Source organism: Nymphalis io, chromosome 4 (assembly GCF_905147045.1).
Source record: "Nymphalis io chromosome 4, ilAglIoxx1.1, whole genome shotgun sequence".
NCBI classification, from domain to species: domain Eukaryota; kingdom Metazoa; phylum Arthropoda; class Insecta; order Lepidoptera; family Nymphalidae; genus Nymphalis; species Nymphalis io.
This window is the reverse complement of record NC_065891.1, coordinates 1,404,439-1,431,191: the sequence shown is the minus strand read 5'-3', so window position 1 is coordinate 1,431,191 and position 26,753 is coordinate 1,404,439. Positions and strand designations below refer to the sequence as shown.

The following is a 26,753-nucleotide window of genomic DNA, read 5'->3' as shown; positions in this document are numbered from 1 at the left end:
TCGCCATTTTATAAGATTAAATTAAATTTAACGTTCCTGGTTCGCATTGTAGATTCCACTGAAAAGAAATAGTATTGTACATCTCTTATTTATTTATTTTTGTAATTTTTTTCTCTCTTTTTTATCTCTTCAAGGGATAAGCATTTGTAATAAGTCCTCTTACGATATTTTTTTTGTATATACTTTTCCTGTTACGTATAATAAAGTGCTATTTAGAAACACTCAGTTCTTATTCTTTTTCTGACAATTTAATTGCACAGATATTTTAATTAAATACAATTGCATTATTATTTTTTCAATTATTGTCAATTATTTTGATTTAAGCTGTAATTGCTTATACCTATTATCTACTTAAGTAAATAGGCAAAATGCAAAATATATAATCAGGGAGTGGTGGCCTAGAGAAGCAAAAAGGCCAGTGGGCAGACCACCCACCCGATGGTCAGACGATTTTTGGAAGATGGCGGGCGCTCAATGGATGCGACTAGCACAGGACCGGGAGAACTGGCGCGCCTGTGAGGAGGCCTATGTCCGGCAGTGGATTAATGTGGGCTGAATATGATGAAAATTATATAATAGAAACATAGTAACAATGTAACGTTGAAAAATTAAATCATGTAATTAAGTCTTTGTAAGCATAGCATAAGCTTTTTAATAACAATATTGTAATAAAAATAACAAGAACGTTGGTATTAAAAATATAATAGAGCATAGAACTCAATTTTTAATTTCTCTCCCAATAACTTTTGTTTTTATAAAAAGAACAGTACCGAGTGTAAATGTCCCCGAGCACGGATTTCGTGGACACCCATATTTATTTAAGAATCAGCCTCGTCTCTGAGTAATTGTTTGTCTTTCTTGAAATTGCTCCGATTGTTTATCTTAGAGGGGATGCACAAATTTAAATAAAAATGGACGTCTCTTTAAGTCAGGAAATATTTCTAGTAGCTCGTCTCGAGAATTTTAGTTATATATTTGTTTGTGCATTGCATTCTTAAGAATTTAGTTACGTCACTCAGAATAAAAATAATTGTTTCTTTTAGTATTTTTATAAAGTACGATAGGAATAAAATTATATAGTTATATAGTATAACGCGTGAATCTTAACCGATGAACGTGGGTTCGAACCCGGGCAAGCACCTCTGAATTTTCATGTGCTTAATTTCTGTTTATAATTCATCTCGTGCTTTTTGGTGAAGGAAAACATCGTGAGGAAACCTGCATGTGTCTAATTTCATCGAAATTCTGCCACATGTGTATTCCACCAACCCGCATTGGAGCAGTGTGGTGGAATAAGCTCCAAACCTTCTCAAATAGAGAGAGGAGGCCTTAGCCCAGCAGTGGGACATTTACAGGCTGTTACTACCTAACACACCAATCACCTTTAGAGCAGATGATTTTTGAGTCAAGATAGCAGATTATCAAATGCAGCGTCAAATTGTGGACTGATGACTAGAAGATTGTAGTGAGAACAGCCTGAATGGCAGAACGCGAAGAACCACAGGCTTTGGAGCACCTTCGGAGATACATATGTCCAGAATTAAACTGCAATTGGATCAAATAAACATTGACATAATCAACGTCATCACGTATAATATCTGAAAGTAAATAAATAAAAATAAAAAAGATTTCATTACTTTGTCGCCAGTGGCATGCATTATATCTGACGACGATTAATATTTGTATGTGGAAATCGTGTGAGATGCGATGCGGTCTAAGTAACCCGAAACATTGATTGGGCAATCTCTTGGGAATCACGCATCCTCTTAATTGAAGATCAATTAACACATAACGTATGGGGTGTTGAGTTCAAGTTAATCCAACGTTGTTATTTAATTTAATTATGTATTTTAATATGTACATTTGTAATTCTTATCCACCACCCACACTGGAGGAAAATAAAATAATAATAGTGTTGTATAAAATTTTCTTTTTTAAGTAAAAGCTTGTAAATGTCTTGTTATAATGTCTCGTATTACGAAATACATTTGGAGTATCCCACCATACCGTATGTGGGTTAGATATACACGTAGTTATTTTTATACGACACGAGTAGATGACGTCACGATATTTTCCTTTACCGCCGACTACGACCTTAATGGACTTACTTCATGTTGATATAAAATATAACTATTCAAATGTGCGCTTTCTTTGAGTTAAAATTATTTTAATCCTATTTTTAAACTACGAATTCTGTAGCAATTGTTAAGTACAATATATATATATATATATATATATATATATATATATATATATATATATATATATTTCGTGAAATGAAATGTAATTTGTTTTCATAATGCAGGAGTTTCATTAGACTTAATAGTTATGTGTTAACGAAACATTGAACCGGGTTCCTTATTTATCGTGTACATTACATCCCAGAAATGCAATACAACATCATTAACTCGAAACGAAAACGTTATAAATTTCAATCAGCTCGGCACTTTCAATAAAGCGCTAGATTCAGGATCAGAGTGTTCATTGCTGCCAGTACATTTTTATTAGATTCAGCGAGACATATTACTTTACATTTATTAGAAAAGGCACTGAAAAATACGCCTTTAGAATACATCATTATGATATCATATTATAGTTTACGAGTGTGTGCAAACACAAGTGCGTTCGTTCTCTTAATGCCCTGGGATTGCAATCCGACGTAACCGGAAAGAGTTCAGGAGCAGGACCAACGTCTGTACGTGCTTCCCCTTCCAAATTTCAGGCTTCTACTAAGACTCACTAGAAAAACCACAGACTTGTACAGGCACGATTAATTTGCCATGCTATATAGTCTCTGTACCACAACCGATAAGAAACTACATTAAATACGTAGTTTTCAAAAAATGTATTTTTTTCATTTATATTTTTGTTAAATTATATTATATTTGTTAACGTTTACAATAAATATGTGTCGACACAGTTTAATACTATTATAGTAACTATCGTATAAATTATTTGTGATACGTATTAATTGTTTAAAATAAATAAATAATAAATAAATTGATAAAATCAAATGTAACACGTTTAGATTTTATTCTATGATAAAACACAAATTAAGCACATAAAAACTCAGTGGTCATGTCACGGAATAAAATCCACGTCTTTCAGTGGTGTTAGCAATTACGAGCGACCACTTAATTCTATTGATACTAATTAATAAATTTAGATTCAGTCTATCACAAAACACAAATCAAACCCGCAAAACATTACAAGAAACCATATAATTATCATTCGCTTTCATTAATTATAATTTATTATAGTATTTTAGTAAAGCGTAGCTTAACTATGTGAAATATTTAGCATTATTATTAAAATAATTTGTTTCATTACTCGATTTTCATTTAAATTATCATAATAATTATACAAGCCTCACATTACTAATTTTCATCATATAGGACGATTCCTCTTTTTTTTCTATAATAAAACGCTAACTCATTTGAGTTATTCTACTCAAATTATTTTACTCAAATATTTAGTACATAGCAGGTTTTTATGACTACGTTTTGAGAATATAAAAAATAAAAATAATTGAATAAATAAGTGAATGTGAAACATAATTTATTTTTTACCAAAGTTTATTTTATATTCGATGAAAATTATAAATTATTCTTCGAAATAAGATTAAGTAGCCGTTGCTGTTTTTTAGATTTGAAATACAAATTTATTTTAATCGATATATATTTTTAAGTAAAACTTCCTTGGGCATGATTGGAGTAAAATTTCAAAACTAAACCAATGTGCAACGTTTCTATGAAACTTTTGAATGAGATAATTCTGGCAATTTTTATCTGCTGGCTTACCAATCAATAGATTTACTTTTAAATATTAACATAAAAAACACTATAATACAATTACAATATTAAAAAACTTTAATAATTATAAGGAATATAATATAAATGTTCTTAAGATTGGATGGTAAACATTCGTCTGTATGTTAAGTGGATAGTCAGTTCTTGAATAGGTATCCCAGACGAATGAGTTAATTAACTCAACCCGGTCTGAATGAGTTACAAGAGCGATACTTACTTGACCCTGTTCGATCTCTAAATCTATAAAGGGCAAGTTTGGCCTGTTTTTATCTGTCTCGGCTAATCGGGTGCCCATTACACATTGTGAGATAAATTCATACATTAAACGGATTTTCGTGTTGTACATGCGCACTGAATTTACTACTTTTGAATAACATCATTATTTGATATGTCACACCTCTTTGATATGTCATTCTATTAAGAATATTAATAAAAGGAAATAAACGCTATTGAAATTAGGCAAACGCGAGTCGCGAAAATATGCAAAAACATAGTAAATAAATTATTTTTAATCAACCCTATCCAATGTTTCCAACACACCAAAACATATGCGTATATAATTATAATACTGTTATATATGTTTTTAAGTTAAGTGTTACTTGATAAATAAGCTAACTTAACCGACAAGAAAATAATTAGAAACCGATATTAAAATTTTTATTTTGATGGACACACAGACAAATGAAAATATATATTTATTTTATTTATTTAAATTTATTTTATTTATTATTGGAAGAAAGACGGCCAAATTTGCCATCGGATATTGAGCTGTCTCCATTGCACACAGTCATTTGACGAGCCGGTTGGCGTGGTTGGTAGATTGCCTTTCACGCCGAAAGTTGTGGGTTCGCACCAAGAACAGACATTTGTGTGAATGAACACGTCTGTTTGTCCTGAGTCTGGATGTTATTATCTATATAAGTATATATTTACAAAAGAAAAGTAGTATATGTAGTATATCAGTTGTCTGGTTTCCATAGTTCTGGTTAATTTCGGATCAGATGGCCGTCTGTGAATAATGTCCCAGGATATTATTATTAGTATTATTAGCAATATAAGTCACATTGACATTTCTCACACCATCATAACATCGCGAATCGAGGGAACTATTGCGACGTGGCCCATTGTGCCTTTAATTGCACCAGCTCGCTTACTCCTAAAACCAGAAAACAGCAATGCAAATTTTTGATTTTTGGCGGTAGAATAGAAGTAGTGTGGATATTATCTGCTAGAAGAGCTTGCAGTATAATAGTAACACGCAAGATGGTACGTTCTTAACCCTTAAACGGCAAATTAAATGTACTCAATGACTTTACGACGCTCTTAAAAAATAACGCTCCAAAAGGAGCACCTTGCTTATTTAAGCAATTATATATTTAATATATTTAATTTTAAGATTAATTAGACTTCGTGAAGATGTAATAAGCTGTTATTATTTCTGACAGTTAAACTATATAATCACAATTATCTTCATATATGATTCTATTTGGAGTTTAAGATTTTGAAATATAAAGTCTCGATATATATATCGATATCGGTATAATTTTAAAAATAGGCTTCTTAAAATAGTTTATATTGGAGCAACTTAGTTCTTCTGGATTAATATGGTAGGACATCCAATGTTCAAAGAAGAAATAGTTTTAAAGAGATCTTCTTTTCCTTAACTGCATCCAAAAAGGTTAGCCTCTAGATCAATGAAACAGCTTGATTTCAGATGAATCAGTTTCAAAAGTCATCAGATTACATATTGCATAGTAATATTATAGAAACAAGTTCAACTAATTATTTCCATATATATTTAATATTTTGCGTGAGTGATAAAATCGAGTATTTAATTATTATTGCTTCTATATAACTTATAATTACAAAACAATCGCGTAAATGAATGATCCAAACAACGGTTCCGTATTCTGTTCCTGACATTCGTTTGTCTCCATCGTTTAAAAGATAATAACTTATTCTGCACGCGTTTTGAAGTATTATTGTTTGAAATACTTTATGCATTTGAAACGTTTGGACTTTGTGTAATCAAACAATTAAAATATTCTCTATTCAAGTTAACTCACGCAAACATTTTTGAATCGTCATGTATTGAATTAAATGTGAAGCTACCACCAGTTTACTCTTTTGGACCATTTTCCATATTATATATGTACGATAAACGTAAGGGATAGTCATATTTACTGGTGGTAGGGCTTTGTATAAGCTCATGTGGGTAGGTACCACCCACTCATCAGATATTCTACTGCAGAATATTAGTACTTGGTATTGTTGTGTTCCGGTTTGAAGGCTGAGTGAGCCAGTGTAATTACAGAAACCTGCGCCCAATGTCTATGCGTTTGTGACCACTTACCATCAGGTGGCACATATGCTCGTTCGCCTACCCAATCAATAAAAAAATTAACAGTTTCAAGTTTTCACTTCTATCGGCAGAACCTATGACTGCCTGACTTAAATATGCCTTAGAATGAAACGTAAGCGCGTTGAAAATGCCTATTCATTCTTGCCTTGTCAATGTATATATTATGTATAACGTGATGTACCTTCATTGATGACATGACGGCTTGTTAAATTCTCTTATATAAAATCAGAATGGATAGAATGTTATTAGCACTCAATACATTGCTTTATACATATATAATATATACGTACATATACCAAAAATCCCTTTTAGAGCACTCTTTATGATTGTGGTGGAAATTCGGTAAAGACCTTACAGAGTTTTTTAGTAAAAACGAAAACGGATGCATTGATTTTAATGACGAGTTAAATAAACATGAAATATTTGTTTTTAAAGTCAATATTAATATATCAAAGGGTAAGTTTTAAGTCGTACGTAGTCGTAGTTAGGTACGTATATTTAATTATGTATTATTTACTTCAATGTTATGTAATTATACTTGTTTACAGTTACCCAGTTATTATCCAAATATATTAATATATGTACTAAATTAATTTGTAAAGTTTAAGCGAAATTACATCGAAAATTTGGAACTCCAATTACGTCTCATTTCGAGATAGGTACAATTTAATAAGGATCGAAGTACACGGCGGGAACGTCGCTGAGCATACAATAAAGTTGTAATTACTAACTCAAGTACTAAGCTACAGCGTCTAAGAACTGAGCTACACAATAAATCCTCTTGATGTGATCGTCGCCTGCGGTTCGGAGATTGTTATGTCACTCCTTGTGTAACTACCCTAATAATCTAAGGACTTTCTAGCAAGGCCGACGTTTTATTATAAAAATGCATGTGCACAAGTTAAGCGACTTAAAAAATATAATATTATATATATAAAATTCGTTCATATAAAATTTTACTTCAGATTGCTTAGTAAAATAAGGCATTTTATGATATATTGTCTGTAAAAAAGTAAAGAAATATGTGAATAGTTTTTAAAATAATGGGCATTTGTTTGCTTACAATAATTTCCTTTTTTCACATTTTAAATTTCTTAACATAAACATATTTTTGGATTTTTTTTTATAAATGTCACGAAATTACTTATTTTCCATATGAGAAATTTCTCATTGGTGTAATGTTAATATAACATATATAGAAATAAAATTAGCTTTTAGAAATAAATTTAACCATTTCAGAGAATAAAAGCATCTTTCTATGTTTATCTAACACATTCTGAAGATGTTTTACAAATGGAGTTACTATTGAAGTGAAATTGAAGTTGTGTATATATCTATATATACCACAGTTTTAAGGTATTAGTAATATTGCTATTTTATATCCAATTTTATCCATCTCATCTGTCACGGGGATTGCTCTGAGGAACTGCTTGGATTAATTCCGACTGCTGAATTTCACCACCGGACATCGCGAAAGAATTCTAAATTCCATTCTAACCACCTCGATGTCTGGAAATTCAAACTATTTCGCTATTGACGCTATATAAATATAATTGCATATAAAATTTTAATTCGGTGGTTCAAAGGTTTGACTTCTGATAAAGTATAAAATGCAGCACTTAAATGGTCGCTTTTATATCGTTAGACATTACTCAGAAATCTTTCCCTATGTACTTACATTACTTACTGGTCTTTAGTGTTTTATTTTCGTATCAATGGTTTTTATTGAGTATATTTAATATTTGTTATTTAAATGCGCGTTGTTATATTTTTTTATGTGTGTATATTTTATTTTTGCCTGTTTGTATAAGCTTTGCCCGGTTTTTTCTCAGAATATCCATGTTATAAGCTTCATGTTTCACCAACATCTAATGACGATGCTATTTGCAATCGATTTAAATATTATATATTTAAAAGAAGTTAGGTAATTTTTATACAGAGAAAGAAAATAAGTTGATATCCAGAATAATAATGGCGGTAATTCACACAAAAGTTTCTGAATCAGAATCTGACTCGGACAAACAGTTTTACGTGCTATTAGAGGGTCTGATTATATCCATGTAGTCATTTTGCTTGATCAGCGCTTCATGTCTTACAATTTCCGTTGAATTAAGCTGATCTGCGTTTCTGTAATTATACACAATTCACATGACACTCGATATAAAATAATAATAATTTATTTATGCAGTATCAATATGCGTATGTCGATAATTTTTTGCTGTTTACATGTGGCGCTGTAGTCGTGCGTCTAACCAATAGGAACGTTTCTATTATGAAGAAGAAAGTACTCAAATTCATTCCCAAAAAAGAAATAAAAATCTAGATAAATCCTTTTCTAAGGATTGTGTTGCCTTATAAATAAAAAATAAAAATTAATAATTAAATTTGTATTATAATTCTGATAAGAAATTAATTAAAAACTTATTCCAGTTCGGACATTAGTTTAAGAATCTAATATGCAATAATTTTAACACATAATATTAATTTTAATATTAATAATATTAATTTGTTTACTTAATTTTTCTTCATTTTGGGGTTTCGTACCTTTATAGGAAAAAAGAAACCCTAATAAGATTACTTTCTTTGTTCGTCTGTCCGTCTGTCTGTCTGTCTACCTTTTTTCTCAGGAACGCGTAGAGGTATAAAGTTGAAATTAATACCAAATACTGAGGTGTACTACAGGAGAATCTTTCAGTATTGTGTGGTGGTACGGAACCCTCAGTCGCGAGTCCTACTCGCACTTGCCCGAATTTTTTGTGTTATTTAAAATTGGTATGCAAACTGTAAAATGGGCCATCCCGTGGTCAGTGATCTCCATTCGAAGTATTTACCACCCATACATAATGAATGTGTCACTAACCTTGGGAACTAAGATGTAATTACACTCACTCACCCTTCAAACCGCAAAACAACAATACTAAATATAGCAGTTTGGCGGTAGAATATATGATGAGTGGGTGATACCTACCCCGATATACACAGGTAAAGCTCTATCACCAAGTGAAATATATGTTTGTTTGCTTTTGTCTTCGTATTATATATAATAAAATTGGTTTATTTTTTTAGTAAAAAAACTGTAAACTAGTTTTATATGCATCCTAAGAGTGTCATATGAAAGAATTAGTAGACCAAAAACATTCAAACCAAATGGAAAAAAAGCATTATTTTAGTTTTAGTGATTTATGAAACTGTTAGGTAAAGGCATCGATGTATAAACTAAATTTCGACACCACGCTGTTATGATTACCTTCATACGTTTCGCGTACATGGTTTAGGGTAATTATGTGGAGCCGAGGAAATTGCTCAATATCCTGTACGGTACAGTTCCAGACATGTACTATAAAATAGTAAGCCACATAGCTTCATACCGCAAGTGACGGTAAATTTACTTGATAGACACGACTCTGGAACACAGGGACCTCGCACACATCAGTCAAGACTTCGTGTTTATAATCATAGTATACATTGATTTGTGTTCTTTGGTCTAGTCAGATTTTAAGTAACCTCGTTGTAACCTCGAGTCGGGCCAACGCAAATTGATTTTTTTTGTCAATTAGTTCTCTATAGAAGACTGAAGTTTGTAAGTTGGCAGTGTTAACAATTCTGTGCCTCGCCGTTGGTCCTGCGTCTGAGCTCTCGCTGGTTATGTCTGATTGCCGTTCCAAAGGATTGTAAGAATGAGGGAATAGAGATCGCTATTTGTTTGTGCTAACTTAAGCACTATTATGTCTCGTGCGCAGTTGACTGTCCAATGGCAATGGCCGCCATGACCGATATCGGACATGATCATACTATAATATTATTCGTTAAATATTGGTTTGAATATTACAGTCAGCCTGAAAAACATAGTTTTTGTGTATTTGAAAACGAAATCAATAAACAATGACTTAATATATAATAGTTATTGTTGGAAGCGTGATGAAATAAGAGTTTTTCTTGTTGACATTACGGGAAATTAGATGTTAGAAAAGATACTTATATATTCGCGAATATATAAGTATCAAAATACTTTTATGACATTAATTTTATAAATAAATATAATGTTATATAGTAAAATTTTAAATAACTCATTATTGTTCTTTAGTGTTTTATCGCATCAATGACTCATTTTTTTATGTTCTATCATTTCTGTCTATTTTTTTCAAGTTTAAAACCTTTTTTCTACTGATCGTTCTACTGAACTCTGTAATTGGATATCATTATCTGTGATCCCAATTTTTTGATAAATAATACATGAATCTCTTTTCGAATTTGAAGCCCTATTTTTTCCAAAAGAAGTTCCATGTTAGGTTTATTTTTTTATTATTATTACTCTAGACAGGACTTGGAAAAAAAAATATTTTGTCTAAGATGAGCGCTGCCAAAACATAATAAACATACAAATTAATATCACAGAAAATAAAAATTGTAAATCTCCAAAATGTCGATAGGCATAAACATACTTTATGTTTTATTCAATGTACCATATTTATGTTTGCTTAACTTATTCGTTTACTTATATTGTTTAGTGTGTGCGCATGCTCTAGGCCCTAATTAGAATATATGCAACGTGGATATATGTAGACGCGTTGGTAAAATTACTGCCGTTATTGGTTTATAACGTTCTGAAAATTTACTGATCTCGTATACTGGAGGATATTAGACAATTATATATTTAGTATACGATATAATGGCATATTGTGTATATATAAATATGTTAGCATACATGTTCGATATTAAAATACTTAAGGCACTGTTTGAGCTAATACCACGATATGACTACTGCATATGTATTTCTTCATCCAGAAGAATTTTTATAAACCCAATTTGTTGTGTTTTGCCGCTATGGCGCTGCGGTACATTTCTTTCTTCAATCGGTTGACGTGAAAATTTGTGTACATTTGAGTACGGGGAATATTTCTATCTCCTATATATCTGTGCCCTATATATCTAGGTGTTCATATTTCTATGCCGTATATATCTAGTGGGAATGTCAAATCAGATATTTTACCACGTAACAGCAATTATACTTAGCATTGTTGAGTTCCGGTTTGAAGGATGAGTGAACTAGTGTAACTACAGGCACAAAGTACATAGCATCTTTCTTCCCAAGGTTGATGGCGCTTTGACAATGTAATATATGTAAATAAATGGTTAATACTTCTTACATCGCCAATGTCTATGGGCGGTGGTGACCACTTAACATCAGGTGGCCCATTTGCCCGTCTGCCTACTTTTAATATTAAAAATAGCGCAAGTCACATCGGATAATTGTTTATTAATGAAAATGAAGTGAAAATTCAGTGGTGCTTGCCCGGGTTTGAAACCACGATCATCGGTTAAGATTCACGCGTTCTTACCACTGGGCCATCTAGGCTTGTTATTGTAATTATGTACAAGAGTTAAATTTTAATTCAATTGAAACTGATTGAGCTTCAAACATTTTGCACACATTTTAAGACTAACTTACTATGAACATCCAAAACTACTGAGTATAGAGAGCTGAAACTTAGAACATAGTTTTTTTTTGTAACTTATGCATCCGCTAAGAAAAAAATCTTTTAGGAATTTTATCTTTAAGGAGGGGAAAATGGGAGGGTATATTATTATATAAATCATATTTGCTATATAAAGCACATTTGCTTTGTATGATTTTGGCCTTGTGATCTAGTGACTTGATGTAAGGCCGTAGATCCGTGAGTCCTGGGTTCAATTCCCAGGTCGGGTCAATAAAAAGTTATTGGGTTTTTCTGTCAGAAAATTCTTAGTAGCAGCCCGGAGTCTGAAAGTTGGAAGTGTGGACACTCCTCTGCCTCGAAAAGTACGTTAAGCCGTTGGTACTGCGCGTAAACTCTTTCCGGTCGTGTCGTATTGCCCTCCCATCGGATTATGAGAGTTAGGGAACCTAGGCGAGGTTTGCGCACACATTTGTGCACTATAATATCTTCTCGATTAGTAGTTGGCTAATCTCTCTTGAGATTGGCCGCCGTGGCCGAAATCAGTCTGGAGGATATTATTATTATATATTTGTTATTAAAATGAGCTTAACAACTTATTTTTGAACACAATAATGAAAACTATAATTATATCTTATTTTAACATAACTTTACAAGGTTCTGGTATCGATTTTACCGTGATAGAAAATGACTGCACATTCTAAATACAAATTTGGAAATACTTATGAAAATCACAAAGTATATAGAAATGTCGATATTATAATTTATTTTAAAAATGTAATATTTTATTTTAATAACTCTTGACGTAATCAGGTTTGCTAAAAGTATTTTGTCACTATTCCATATATGTTTATATACTTTTCGCCTGCGCCTTCACCCGCATATTAAGCTGCAGATGTCAGGTATAGAAAAGTAACCTATACCCTTCATACTAAAATTCATCAAAATCGGTTAAGTGATTTAGACGTGAAAGCGTAATAAACAGACAAACTGACAGACCGGGTAGAAGATATTATTAATATATGGAAAACAAGTAAAATAATAGCCGAAAGATTTTATAAAGATTACATTGGAATCATATTTATTAATTTTTCTTCTTTCTTTCTTCAAAATATAATTCAAAATATTACAATTGGATTACATGAACTATAGTTAATTATCTCTAAAAACGCTTAATTTTGTTTTAGTGCTATAATTGTTGTCATAAAATCAATACAGTAAAAGGATCTTTCTTTTAAATTTCTAAGAGCTGATAATAATATAAAGCTTATTTAATAATTAAATTCGCTGCCTATTTCAAATCCAACTTATAATTTATAGTGTATAACATAACATGTATACCATCAGAATTTTATTAATATTGTTAAGTCATCTACGCTTATATTATTATAAAATATTAAATACTATACTATTAATATTTTTTGAGTACGTCCATTTAAATCCGATACTTTTTCGACAAACATTTCTAAATATAATTGTAACAGAACATTTAATTAAAAGAGCATGCTTTTATGTTTACTAAGTAGAAGAATCGCTTACAGCGTGTTCTTCGAGTGTGTAAATTTTTGTGAAAATAGTGAAAGAATACACCTCACAAGTATACTTGTTAGAGTATATTTCTTGACATATATTATTATATAAAGTACAGGATTGCACAATACATTAAAACTATATCATTAATCATTGCAATAAAATAAAAATATAAAACCTATTTTAAAATTAAAAAAAAAAAACATTTGAAAATACGATAGCGGCGAGCGGTTTATTAATCATAACTGTAGCTAATTCATACGAATTGACGTTTCAAAAAAATCACATCCCAAATATGCTAATATGCTTTAAATAGAGGTTTACATGTTAGTAATAGTAGTTTTTGTTTGTAATACTATATAGTATATCCTGAGATCAATTAGCAAAATAATCAAGCAGTTTTGTTCAGTGACGTGAATAATTATTATCGAATGTGAATAGTGAGAACCAATTAATCGAATCATTGCTTAAATTAACAAATAAATTAATAATATAAAGAATCCCATCATCGAATAAATTTCTTATTATTTTGTCTCCATATATTGATAATTTGCAGTGTATTTCGTTTTCATCGGACATGGCTTTCAGAAACGCTGCTTGCATTTCAAAGGATGTGCTCAATAAGACCATTGAATACGTGAATATTAAGTAATGCCTCAGTAGTCCCCGTCTAAATTCCAACTGGGACGCAAATTGACTAAAGAAATTGCATTTGTGTGATTCGTTCTTACCGATAAATATGTTATTCAAAATGTCATTTTTACACAAATCTTTGAGAAGAAAAATGACATACTGACACATATATAGGGAAGCAACATAATATAAGAGTCCAGATTGCAAGTTCAAATCAAAGCATGACGCACTTACTTATCGTATGCGTTACTTATCACCCATCACCGGCGTGTAAGGAGTCCTGGTTCCTGGGGTATTAGGTAAAGTATCTTTTTCTGTACCCCATGACACATTATTGGTTGTGTAGTTAAAACGTGCAAGTAACAAACAAACTTTTGAATTTATAATATTGGTAAGGATTTCAGGCACACTGGTGAAGGAAGTAAGGAAACTTGCATGTGACAGTTAAACTTTGCCGAATGTATATCTACTAATTGGAGTATTATGATTTATTTTACTTTATTATATTTTAAATGTTATAATAGTTATGACAACTTTTATTCAATGTTAATTTTAAAATTAAAACTATATAAACTCAAATATATACACATTAAATTACCATTAATTAAAAAACTTAATAATTTTTTTTAATGTTTCTTAATAAAATAGGTAAAAGCCGTCTAAGCAAAGTATTAATTTCAATAGAAAATCTTTCGCAGTCTTAAATTTATTCCTTATGAATTTGCAAATTCATTTGTAACACGAATCCGATTAGTTGAAATAAAATCTGCGGATCAATTCACGTTACAAGAGTTTAAGGTCAGACGTAATTTATTCTAAACTTTGTACTCCTTCAATTTAATATTATAAGGGATTCAATAAGTATTCCATATAATTGGTACTCATCTAGAAATTTGAAATGTCTGAGTGATTTTCATATTGAAATTACTTGTTTAAAGTATCATCGCCTTTATTTGAAATAATCTTTCCTTTAATATATTTTGACATAAGTTTATTTTTTTCTTAATATTTAAATTCATTAGCCATAGCTTTGTAATTATATTTCTAACTAAAATATATTTATTTATTTATTAAGAATCTCCAACAAGGATACACTCTTACAAGTAAATTAAATCGTGAAATAATGTTGTTAAATAGATACTAATTCGTTTATTTTTTAGCTGTGTACAGTTATTTTTATAATATATAAAATTAAAAAAAAAAAAAACAAAAATGTTTAATTTAATGTTTTAAAATATGTGTTTTCCTTCAATTATAGGAGAACACATCAAGCACATGTATGAACACATAAAATGATGACTAAACATAATTAAAAAAAAGAAATGTTACATAGAAATACGTAATAAATAACTATATGACCTACAAAAAGGTGAACAATGATAATTAAGACTATGTTTTGCAAATGTGAGTTAAGTACACATTACAAATCTAATATAAAATTTATTTCACTATTTATTTGACTATATATAAGGATAAATGTGTGTAACTAAACTTCAATACTTAATTGTTATTTTGATTGTAATTTATTAAAATTTATCTCTATTTAAAAAAAATCTCTATTTGCTTAAACATTTTAAATATTATTATTATTATTATATTTTCATTTTTTTTATTTAATATGAAATATTTTCCTTTTCCTAGAATTTAACAAAAAAAAACCTCTCTGTTTTAGTAATGCTTGCATGTTTTTTTTATTTTAGCCTATTGTGCGTGTTATAAATTGTATTAACTTTTATTATTTAAGTAATTTTATCTCCTTTTACCTTTTACTGCACTGAATGTAGATTTGACGTAGACGTTTGTGTTGGCAGCATATGTACAAGGCGTAGACTGAAAAGCTGCCTAGCTGAAACTACGACCTTTTCACCAAATTATCAAATGTCATATTGTTAACTCTTTTTTTTATGGTTTTCTACCTTAATTTTTTTTGGCCTTTTTTTTTGGTGAATAAAGTTATTTATTATTATTATTAATTTAAAAATTAAAATAACGAATATACAATTAAAAAAAAATTTTGTAAGCAAATATCGGATATGAATCTCACGTCATATCGTCGACACTCGACCATTAATCGTTCTGAATAGTCGTAGTATAGTCAATCGTTCTATAGCATGTCGTATTGAGCCATGAACCAGGTGATCTTCTAGCGTACGTAACGCACCTCTGGGGTGAAGCTATCGACAAGCATGGAGAATCGTTGGCTGTCAGCCTCGATATCTCCAAGGCTTTCGACAGGGTCTGGCACAGAAGTCTTCTCTCCAAGCTACCGGCATATGGTCTGCCTGCTCAGCTATGCACCTGGATTGCCAGCTTCCTACACAAGCGTAGCCTTCGTGTTTTAGTAGATGGTTGCGCTTCACAATTCTATGTAGTGAATGCTGGCGTCCCCCAGGGATCTGTGCTATCTCCCACACTCTTTCTTTTGCATATCAATGATATGCTCTCGCTTGGGAACATACATTGCTATGCAGATGATAGTACAGTGCATGGTGGATACCACGGACGCGCAGTGGCTGGGCGGGCGGAAACTGAGGAGAGGCGGGAGAATCTTGTCATTGAACTTGATAGGACATTAGAGCTCATCGCCAAATGGGGTTCTGATAATCTTGTTGAGTTTAATGCCAAGAAAACACAGGTGTGCGCTCTCACAGCGAAAAAGTCACCATTTTACACTCATCCCTCCCTCTGTGGTACACCGCTGATGATACAAAGCAAAATCGCTATGCTGGGGATGGACGTTCGCTGCGACCTTAGTCCAAGGGATTACATCGAGGCTATTATAAAAACAGCTTCACGAAAACTCGGAGTTCTGAACAAGGTGCGGCGTTTTTTCACGCCACAACAACTGTGCCTGTTATACAAAACACAGGTACGGTCTTGCGTTGAATATTGCTCGCACCTTTGGGATGGCTCCGCTAAGTACCTTATGGAGGCCTTGGACCGGTTGCAGCGACGTGCAGTACGCATTATTGGCGACGTAAAGGTCACAAACACCCTTGAACCTTTACAATTGCGTCGTGAGATAGCAGCACTGAGCGCTTTCTATCGACTGTATCACGGCGAGTGCTCTGAGGAATTATTCTCTCTAATTCCTGCTTCCCCCTTCCTTCTTAAGTCCACGCGAGCTGGTTCTCGATGTCACCGCCTAACTGTGACATCAATTCCATCGCGCACAAAGAAATTTGGCAACTCCTTTCTTTGTCGCACTACCAAAGAATGGAATTCCTTACCAGCTCACGTGTTCCCCTCCTCTTACAACCCGGGTTCCTTCAAACGAGGCGTGAAGAGGCATCTTGCGGGCCGGCAAGGCGGGGACGGCTAGTACAGAACATTCTTCCCGACTGTACTGGCCGTCGTCGCGTTTGGACTCTACTACCACTTACCATCAGGTGGAGTAGAGTCATTTGCCTTCCCGGGGCATATAAAAAAAAAAAAAAAAAAAAAACATTCAGACCTGTGTTTCAACTCAATCTGATTAATACATAAGACAAAAATAAATGAAGATTTTTTTTTTAATGTGATATATTTTTTTTTGAGTCTTGGCTTTGAGACCGACTTGTGACATAACTTTTATTATGTTCCTTGTGTGTGCGTGGCGCGTATACTATAACTACTACTATAATTTTTATAATAATAACAAAAAAAAGGTATTTTATTAAGGAAATATTTTTATTAAATTGACTGTATATATTTTTATTGATTTTCTTTAAAGTATTTAAATAACTATCGAATTCGATGTTTCACATCCCCCGGGTGGTCAGTGACGACGACATTTATTGTTCAAGGTAGGTTCAGGTAATTTTAAACTAATATCAATTTTTTTTTATAGAATAGGAAAGCGGACGAGCATATGGGCCACCTTATGGTAACTGGTCACCAACGCCCATAGACATTGGCATTGTAAGAAATGTTAACCATCGCTTACATCGCCAATGCGCCACCAACCTTGGGAACTAAGATGTAATGTCTCTCGTGCCTGTAATTACACTGGCTCACTCACCCTTCAAACCGGAACACAGCAATACCAAGTACTGCTGTTTTGCGGTAGAACATCTGATGAGTGGGTGGTATCTACCCAGACGAGCTTGAACAAAGCTCTACCATCAGTAAAACATAACTTGTATTATATATTCCCACTTTTTTTTTGTAAAAGATATTGCGAGCAAATGCTGCTAGCGTTCTTGTCATCATGTTTCATTTGTGTCAGTCATTCATGTTTTTAATTTTGTTTCGTATTTATTCTTATGTAAATAAATGTATCGACTATATCCAAGTAATATTATTTTTAACATTTTACATACAAAAATTGATTTTGGTTTATCATTAATAATATTTCTATACGATGTAACAGTTTGCATAGATACAACATAACGTTTACCGGTTTCTGTTTTCAATTCAGCAGTCGCATAATTTGAATAATTTGAATCTTTTTTTTGTTACGCTGGAAAAACGTATTTCGCGTTTCTCCCACGGAAACAGTTTAAGGAATCGCCGGTGTCCAAGGCACCGAGTACGCTCCAAACATCGGCATACCCACTAAAAAACTTGCGCATGCTACCGTGGAAAAATCGAGATGCCGTAGATCGAACCCGGGGCCTTTCACATGCAAAGCAAACGCTCTACCGCTGAGCTACATCTACAGTTTAAATAATTAGAATCCTTACTTAAGTAAAAGTGAAATTTGCTTGCAACTCAACCCGTTCGTGGAATTTAGGACAAAAAGCTCTAGACTCTTTCTTCCTTTTGACAAGCCGTTTGGCGTGGTTGGTAGGTACCTGCGTTTCACGCCGAAGGTTGTGGGTTCGATTCCCACCCAGGGCAGACATTTGTGTGCATGAACATGGCTGTTTGTCCTGAGTCTGGGTGTAATTATCTATATAAGTATGTATTTACAAAAGAAAAGTAGTATATGTAGTATATCAGTTGTCTGGTTTCCATGGCACAAGCTCTGCTTAATTTGGGATCAGATGGCCGTGTGTGAATAAAGTCCCAGGATATATATATATTATTATTATTCCTATTGAACCTGACGAAGTTCACATCACTTAACGTAACATACATTAAATAGTTTTATACTGTCTCCATTCAATTCAATAATCGACGAGAATCATGACTCTCGTCGATTATTCCCCAAGCGGAATATCAGCGGCCGCTTGTAACAAAGTTGCCCACCGACCAATTAGTGGAAGTAAGTTAGGATCGGGGCTCAGTAGAATTATTTGTTCTAAGTCGTTGTTTGTTGCGTATAAACATTCACCACCGGATATTAGCCGTTGTCCGGATGCGTAGCGCCTTCAGGCTCGCTCTTTTTCTCGTGTTTAATTTATTCTTTAGTATTTCTTTTATATTGACCTATATTAGAGAAATGGTTGACCAGCGCCTGGGGCGTTTTTAAATGTAAACATAGTTTTCATCTCGTATATTGGATTTCATTTGAAGTTAGATCTATTGACTCTGCCCGGTTCGTTTGATTATAATCGGGGATTATATCCTCCTAAACCATACCATAACGACGTATTATTTTGGAAAAGTCTAAAAACTACTCGGCATTATTAAATTAGTATTCGTTTATTATATAATATTATTGGGAGGGTTAAAGTGCAAAAGTGTACTCTATATTATATGGAATCACTAATCGGATTATAGGAGTGAAGGAAGACAGAGATTCCACTATCCGACTCGACCAAAAAGAGTTGAGGCACAGGTCAGGTGCTTTCCGTGAAACGAGAGTATTTTATAGTGTGCTACTGAGAAGTGATTGAAGACTGTGAAAAAGAGAGAAAGCTGCTGTTTCACGCAACTCCATGTTATTTTTACTAAACTCTTGTTATTTATATTAAATCGTTCTGTTGCTTACTCGTCATTACCTAAGAAATAAACAGGCAAAATTAATTTTACTTTTATTTTATTAGTGTGTATTAAAATTGCTTTAAAAATGCATTAGTGACTAGGTACTCGTTAAATCATTACAAAGCCTATTAGCATCAGAAACGTAAATTTTAAAATTATTTACTTTCATTGCAACAAAATAAGTTTCACATTAAAAAGTGCTTACGACGAAGAATATATCTAATGTATGAAAGGTCTAGTTGATATGAAAAGGATGTGAAAATGTTTCTATTCTACTCGTATATGACAAATGAGACGCGCATTCAAGACAAATAAATGTCAACGTTTCCTTCAATAGAAACCAATCAAACGTCGAAGGATCACAACATATTACAGAAGCAAATGAACCGATAACAGACTTACATGTTTCTTTAGCGAACAGCAATTTAAACGAGACCTCTACGATAGTAGGACGATATCATTCTCTCCTTTGACTAAGTAAGAAAGGGCGGTTATATTAAGGATCAAGTTACACTAGTCGTATTCCGTACTGCAGAAATTCATACAAGCTAGGGGCGCCTTCCGCCGCGACGTTGGTTGTTATGTCGAGGAAATGGACCCGCAGTACCGAACGGAAAAGTCAAAGTGAAGAATCCCTGTCTTACTGCTAGCGTTGTTTTCATTACGGTGGATGTGTAAACAAGAAATAATGATACATACTGTTACTGTGCTCATCAAACTTGTATACAAAATATCATAACGTCTTCAATTTGAACCATTCTAAGCAGAATACATTATATTATATTATTTTTATAAAACATAATAAGAGGAGGGTAAAGGAAAAGTTTTGGGTATATCAAATGAGCACACTATGCGTAAGTTTTTTGAAAGAAATTTTAAATATTTATTTAAAATATGATTTCATGAAAAATGTATGCTTAAAACTATATTTTATAGTTATATAATTATTTATTCATAGTTTGTGTATGACGACATGCCCAATATATAAAGATATATCAGTATTGTTTTATTAATTTTCTTAATACAGGCATAAGGGACATAACATCTTCATTCCCAAGGTTGGTGACGCATTGGTGACGACTTACCATCATGTGGCCCATATATATGCTCGTCCGCTTAACTAATCTATAAAAAAAATTACATTAACACTATTTAAAAGAGAGTAAAATTGTTGGCCCGGTAACTGATGCTTATTTCCAGTAACAAATACAGAATTTTCGCTATATAACGCTGGGAATATAGTCGGAAGTAAAATGTTAATTTATTCGCATAACAAATTAATTAACATTAGCTTCATGAAATTTAAGCAAAGTAGCCTTTGTGTAAGATCGTGCTATATAATGCCATAATAGCATCTTAAGTTGGTTACTTTTATTCATCATCATTGCTTTTTATTTATTCTTAGTTTAATTTGAAAGTTTCACAAGCAATATGACAGTGTGTAGTCGAGAACGCATTACCCAAAGCTTTGTGTTTCTGATTTATTTACTCTGTGTTCGCTTTTAAAAGCAACAGAGCGATTGTACATTTCTATTTTCATAGTCTCATCATTTCGCCAACGTTGTAAATGAAAAAATAAACTATTTGCCAAGGGAAATGCATTCTTAACACTCGAATTGATAGTTAAGTATTTACGTATTCCAACAGCGTTTTAATGTTTTATTTGTTATATTTTCTGTTCAAATAAAATAATTTTGTTTGTTTTTTATTATGAATAGATAAACTCTAAGGCTCAAAATTATATATATATATAGACTACAATATCTATTCTGTAATAACTGGCTTCGCATCCGACTCATGTAATTTAGAAAACCGATTTACGGCGATACGTTATTTTGATATGTTTCCATATAACTAGTGTTCCAAAACTATAATTGAAAATTCGAGGAAAACATTTATATGAATTTGTATTGTTTAACATGGTTCCTTGTTTTACCAAAATATTTTTCTTGTAATTCTACCCGTAACATAGGATCACTACTAGGAAGAAGCGTATACGTTATTACCGCCACCATAACAGGATTCCAGAAAATGGTCAGAATTGTTCAATTGTAAAGTCGAAAAAATATTTTGGATTTTTTATGTGCTAAAACTTACTACTTTTTAGATAACGCCTTAAAAAGGAAATTGGATGGGGGACGTATTCAAGGTCGTGATATTTTTGCTCAAAGGTGTAAATAGTAGGTATAATTAAAAACAAAACACTGATTTATTTCAAAGAAAACATAAATATTTGAAGAAATATATTAAGTTTTTCCGTTTTCTTTTTGTGTTTTTGTAACTGAGTCTCTGTTATTTGAATAAATAATTTATTAATATGATTATAAATATGACTATTGAAATAAGCTGTATAAAATGTCGATATCTTCGTTCTTCTTGTATAGGCTGTAAAAGAAGGACTTTTTCTTTATCTCTGCAATGGGACACTCCTATTTATATAAAAATATGTATTACTCAAAGGTTTTACCTTTGAGTAATTCCTTGAAAATTGTTGTAGCAAATTGTTGTAACAAAATGTGACATTGATATGTTAATCACATAGCACCAATAGTATACTTTCTATATTTGTTTTCTTATAAAGGCAGACAAACACCGCCAAAGGTTCATCTAATTATAATTGTTGTTGTAGCATCATTATAATTGTCACTAAAACTAATATAAACCGTACCCTACATCGTCGATGCGCCATCAACCTTGGGAACACAGATATTATGTCACGCTGCTACCTACCCTTCAAAGTAGGTAGAATATGTGATAAGTAGGTGGTTCCTACGTATACAGACTTGCAAAAAAACCTACCATCATCTTAAGTCTTAGGTTTCAATAAAACTTACGCATATCATGCAAGATGCAAGAACGATGCCAGCCAGCCAGCCAGTCTTTCCTTCTAAGTACCAAGTTAGTTCATCGACACAACCATTGAAGTAAGCGTTGCCAGTGACTGAATCACGACACTCAGATGGCAGCGGTTTGTTCATGCTTATGAAGTCCATTGCTCCATCCGCCCCACAGCAGCCGATCTGGCCAAAAAGATATATATTATTTTTACAAATCATCATAGCTAAGGCCTGGTATACATTGTAATCATTCTTGAGTAAAAATGGGCTAAATTTACAAGCTATTATTCAATATTCTCCGTGATCAAATAAACTGTCATGTCGATCGGTTGAATGGTGTAGAAGTAAATGTGCCGAAAATATTTTATATTGTCACCTTAGCTCTTAGACGCTGGTGCTCCAAGAAGCATAAACCACTTCTTACAAATTAAACATGCTACCTATCATGGCATCTAAGATATTATGTTAGTTGTGCTTTTAATTACTGGATAGTTTCCGATTATACCTGTTAAGAGTAAACATGTTTGTTACTGTTTGTCGATAGATGGCGTTGATTCATTATTAGACTATCCTGAATCACGCTGTCCAAGTTTTTTTGTGATAATACTTACACGCAAAGTCAATGTAACAAATCTGTTCAAATTTATTTAAGTACTCGGAAGGACCAAATGGTGAACTAAATATTAACTATAATTCACCATTCGTCCACAGTGCTGAAATAAATTTGATCAATATTATAACAATTATTATATTATGTATATGTATTATCACAAAAAAACTTGGACAACGTGATTCAGGATATTCAAATAATGAATCAACGCCATCTATTGACAAACAGTAACAAACATGTTTATTCAACAATACCTTAATAACCAATAGCTGAACAAAGCCCTACCAAGGGTGTGATTAAATATCAAGCTGATATCACGAGTTTTATATATAAGAACCACGATGATAAAATAATACGAAAACAATCCTGTTTACTGATATTACTGATATTTTATCACTATAATATAAGATAAAAACTATCACAGACACTTCATAAATATGAATACATACACAAGAAGGTATTTATTGAATTCGAAAAGAAATAGTTTATGTAAATATTAGTTAATGAAAGCGTAAAATCCATTAAAGTATTTTAGTTTAACTGAGGAATATTGATACTTTTTAAAGCAGATGTATAAAAACACCAAAAAATCTACTTCATAGTATTTCAAAATGATCTAAACGCAGTACGTTTTTTTATACACGATTAACTCGTACTATATCAAGAGTTAGCTTATTGCAATTAAACCTGGATTAAAGCACATCAATGATTTTAATAATAGAAATTTTTTTTAAAATTAATAACTCATATTATTTAATAAAAATTACACATAAAATAATATTATTGTTTAATTAACATAACTAAAAACTTGAAAGTTTTAAAAGGTAAAATCAGATTGTCGTTGACAATCAAAATGAACGGATATCTGCGATCACGAGATTTTTGTTCCAATATTCAATCGGACATCGAAGTGAACGTATCGCCGAAGTCATTTGATTAGTACTGACGTCCCTAACGGCAAACCTACGCTAAAACTGAGTGAGATATTTGAGTTAGTCGTTTTGTATTTATCACTTTCAAACATTTCAAATATTATATTCTACCTGCATATGGGTTAATATTAATGAAATATATTTGATCATGTATTTCAGTTATAACTATTACTTTATTAGCACATATTTGTAATTAAATACATAATATTTGTAAATGATCCTTTTGTAAACATCTAAGAATAAATATAGCAGACAGGCTATTGATATAAGTTATATTTACATACGAAACCGAATGAATCGCTTTCATATACTCACATTATCGATAAAATTATTATTCTTAAGAAATGTATAGTTTATTAATTAATTGTCGTTATGAGTAACTTGTTGTCAATTTATTGGAAATATCTTTATTATGTGACAAATTTATTATAAAAAATACCTCATGTTCCAATTCAACTAAATAATACGTTTCTATATACATTATATTAATATAATATTTATAAAGTTATTTTATATTAATGTGAAAAACCACAGTGACAAACAAAGGAAATTATAGTAAACAATATACTGGCCGACATACGGGCTACGACTAGACGACGGGCTGGTTGGCGTGGTTGATAGATACTTGCCTTTCACGCCGAAGGTTGTGGCTTCGATTTCCACCCAGGACAGACGTTTGTGTGCATGAACATGTCTGTTTTTCCTGAGCCTGGGTATAATTATCTATATAAGTATGCATTTACAAAAGAAAAGTATTATATGTAGTACATCAGTTGTCTGGTTTCCATAGTACAAGTTCTGCTTAGCTCGGCGGTGTGTGAATAATGTCCCAGGATATATTTATTTATATTTATGTCAATACACAGCCCAAACTACTGGGGCTAGCAAACACTATAAATTGCATACGGGTTCCTATTACAAAGTGGTTTATCAATAAATTTTTGAAAATTTAACATGAAGGAGATGGAAAATTGCATGAAAATCCTTCTTTTTTGAGGAAAGTGATAGTTAAAAATTAAAAAAAAAATTGTTGATATCAACTTTATTACAGCTATCATTAATTGTATTAGAATTAGAACTAAGTGTATAAAACGATGGGAATAAGTGATAAAGATAAAAACTTGTCATCTATTTTATAATTAAAAAATAGTCAATTAAAATAAAACTTATAAAAAAAACATCGCCGAAATAAATTTCTATAACATTGTAAGTCTAATTAATTTTTATAATAATATTAATTGATTAATTTTTATAGACAACCGATTCTTCTTCTTCTTTCTTCACGGCTTGAATCAAAACTAATGACATGACAGCGTTAACGATCTGAAAGAAACATTTTCAGCTTAGTATTAGTCTTCTAGAATCCGATTAACTAATATTAACATAGAAAATTTTCGGAACGTATTTATAATTTTATTTTAATTATGTAATAAGAATGAAGATAGTCCAATTGATAAAACAAGGATCATAAACCAAGGTCGCCTTTTAAATTATTACAATTTAACTCTTGCTCAACGTTGAAGTATGACGTATGTCGAATATAATCCTGACACATGTGAATGCGTGGGGGAACATCTTGAGGGGAGACACGACCTTTGTACAGCAGTGGTTCATTTACAGGCTATTAGTTGAAGTTGCTTCTGAGTACATAAATTTTATAAAAAATATGAATAGCCAAAATATGAAAACACGCTTAAATTATTTTAATTGAGCGAAAAGTAATGACTTTTTGTTCAACTTATTTCCACGAATAACTTTCTTGAATATTTATAACAATGGTACAAACAGGATTAATTCTAATAATAATATTGAAAGAAGTAAGACACGCCATGCTTTGCTAATTAAGCATGTAAATAATGTGCAATAGCGTGACCCTTGTTTTAATTACCTCGTAAATGGAGCTTTAAAAATCTTTCCTATTACTTTTTTAATTATAATATTTTATAAAAAAAGAAAATACGTGTAAATCAATACACGAAACCTTTTCGAGAAAATTGTGTAACAAAATGTGACATTGATATATTAATCACATAGCACCAATAGTATACTTTCTATATTTGTTTTCTTATAAAGGCAGACAAACACCACCAAAGGTTCACCTAATTATAATTGTTGTTGTAGCATCATTATAATTGTCAGTAAAACTAATGTAAACCGTACCCTACATCGTCGATGCGCCATCAACCTTGGGAACACAGATATTATGTCACGCTGCTACCTACCCTTCAAAGTAGGTAGAATATGTGATAAGTAGGTGGTTCCTACGTATACAGACTTGCACAAAAACCTACCATCATCTTAAGTCTTAGGTTTCAATAAAACTTACGCATATCATGCAAGATGCAAGAACGATGCCAGCCAGCCAGCCAGTCTTTCCTTCTAAGTACCAAGTTAGTTCATCGACACAACCATGGAAGTAAGCGTTGCCAGTGACTGAATCACGACACTCAGATGGCAGCGGTTTGTTCATGCTTATGAAGTCCATTGCTCCATCCGCCCCACAGCAGCCGATCTGGCCAAAAAGATATATATTATTTTTACAAATCATCATAGCTAAGGCCTGGTATACATTGTAATCATTCTTGAGTAAAAATGGGCTAAATTTACAAGCTATTATTCAATATTCTCCGTGATCAAATAAACTGTCATGTCGATCGGTTGAATGGTGTAGAAGTAAATGTGCCAAAAATATTTTATATGTATAAATTGTCATCGTAATCGATCAAACGCTTTCAAATTCATTTAATCTGTATTT

General features: G+C 32.0%; 1 protein-coding gene across 4 annotated transcripts in view; it reads right to left on the bottom strand.

The window, feature by feature from the left end:
* Positions 1 to 4,944: 4,944 nt before the first annotated feature.
* The window catches only part of LOC126781731 (tetraspanin-2A), a 42,304-nt gene continuing 20,495 nt past the window's right edge, over positions 4,945 to 26,753 (bottom strand). The window contains exons 4-5 of one of the 4 annotated variants that reach the window (XM_050506736.1): positions 22,454 to 22,639; positions 4,945 to 4,965 (exon numbers count right to left, since the gene is read on the bottom strand). In XM_050506736.1, the coding sequence (XP_050362693.1) occupies positions 4,960 to 4,965; positions 22,454 to 22,639 (192 nt within the window). In that variant the 3' untranslated portion in view covers positions 4,945 to 4,959. Of the gene's footprint in view, positions 4,966 to 20,720; positions 20,745 to 21,888; positions 22,005 to 22,453; positions 22,640 to 25,031; positions 25,322 to 26,324; positions 26,511 to 26,753 lie in introns of those variants that run through there. The other 3 variants (XM_050506735.1, XM_050506733.1, XM_050506734.1) reach the window with 3 other exon arrangements.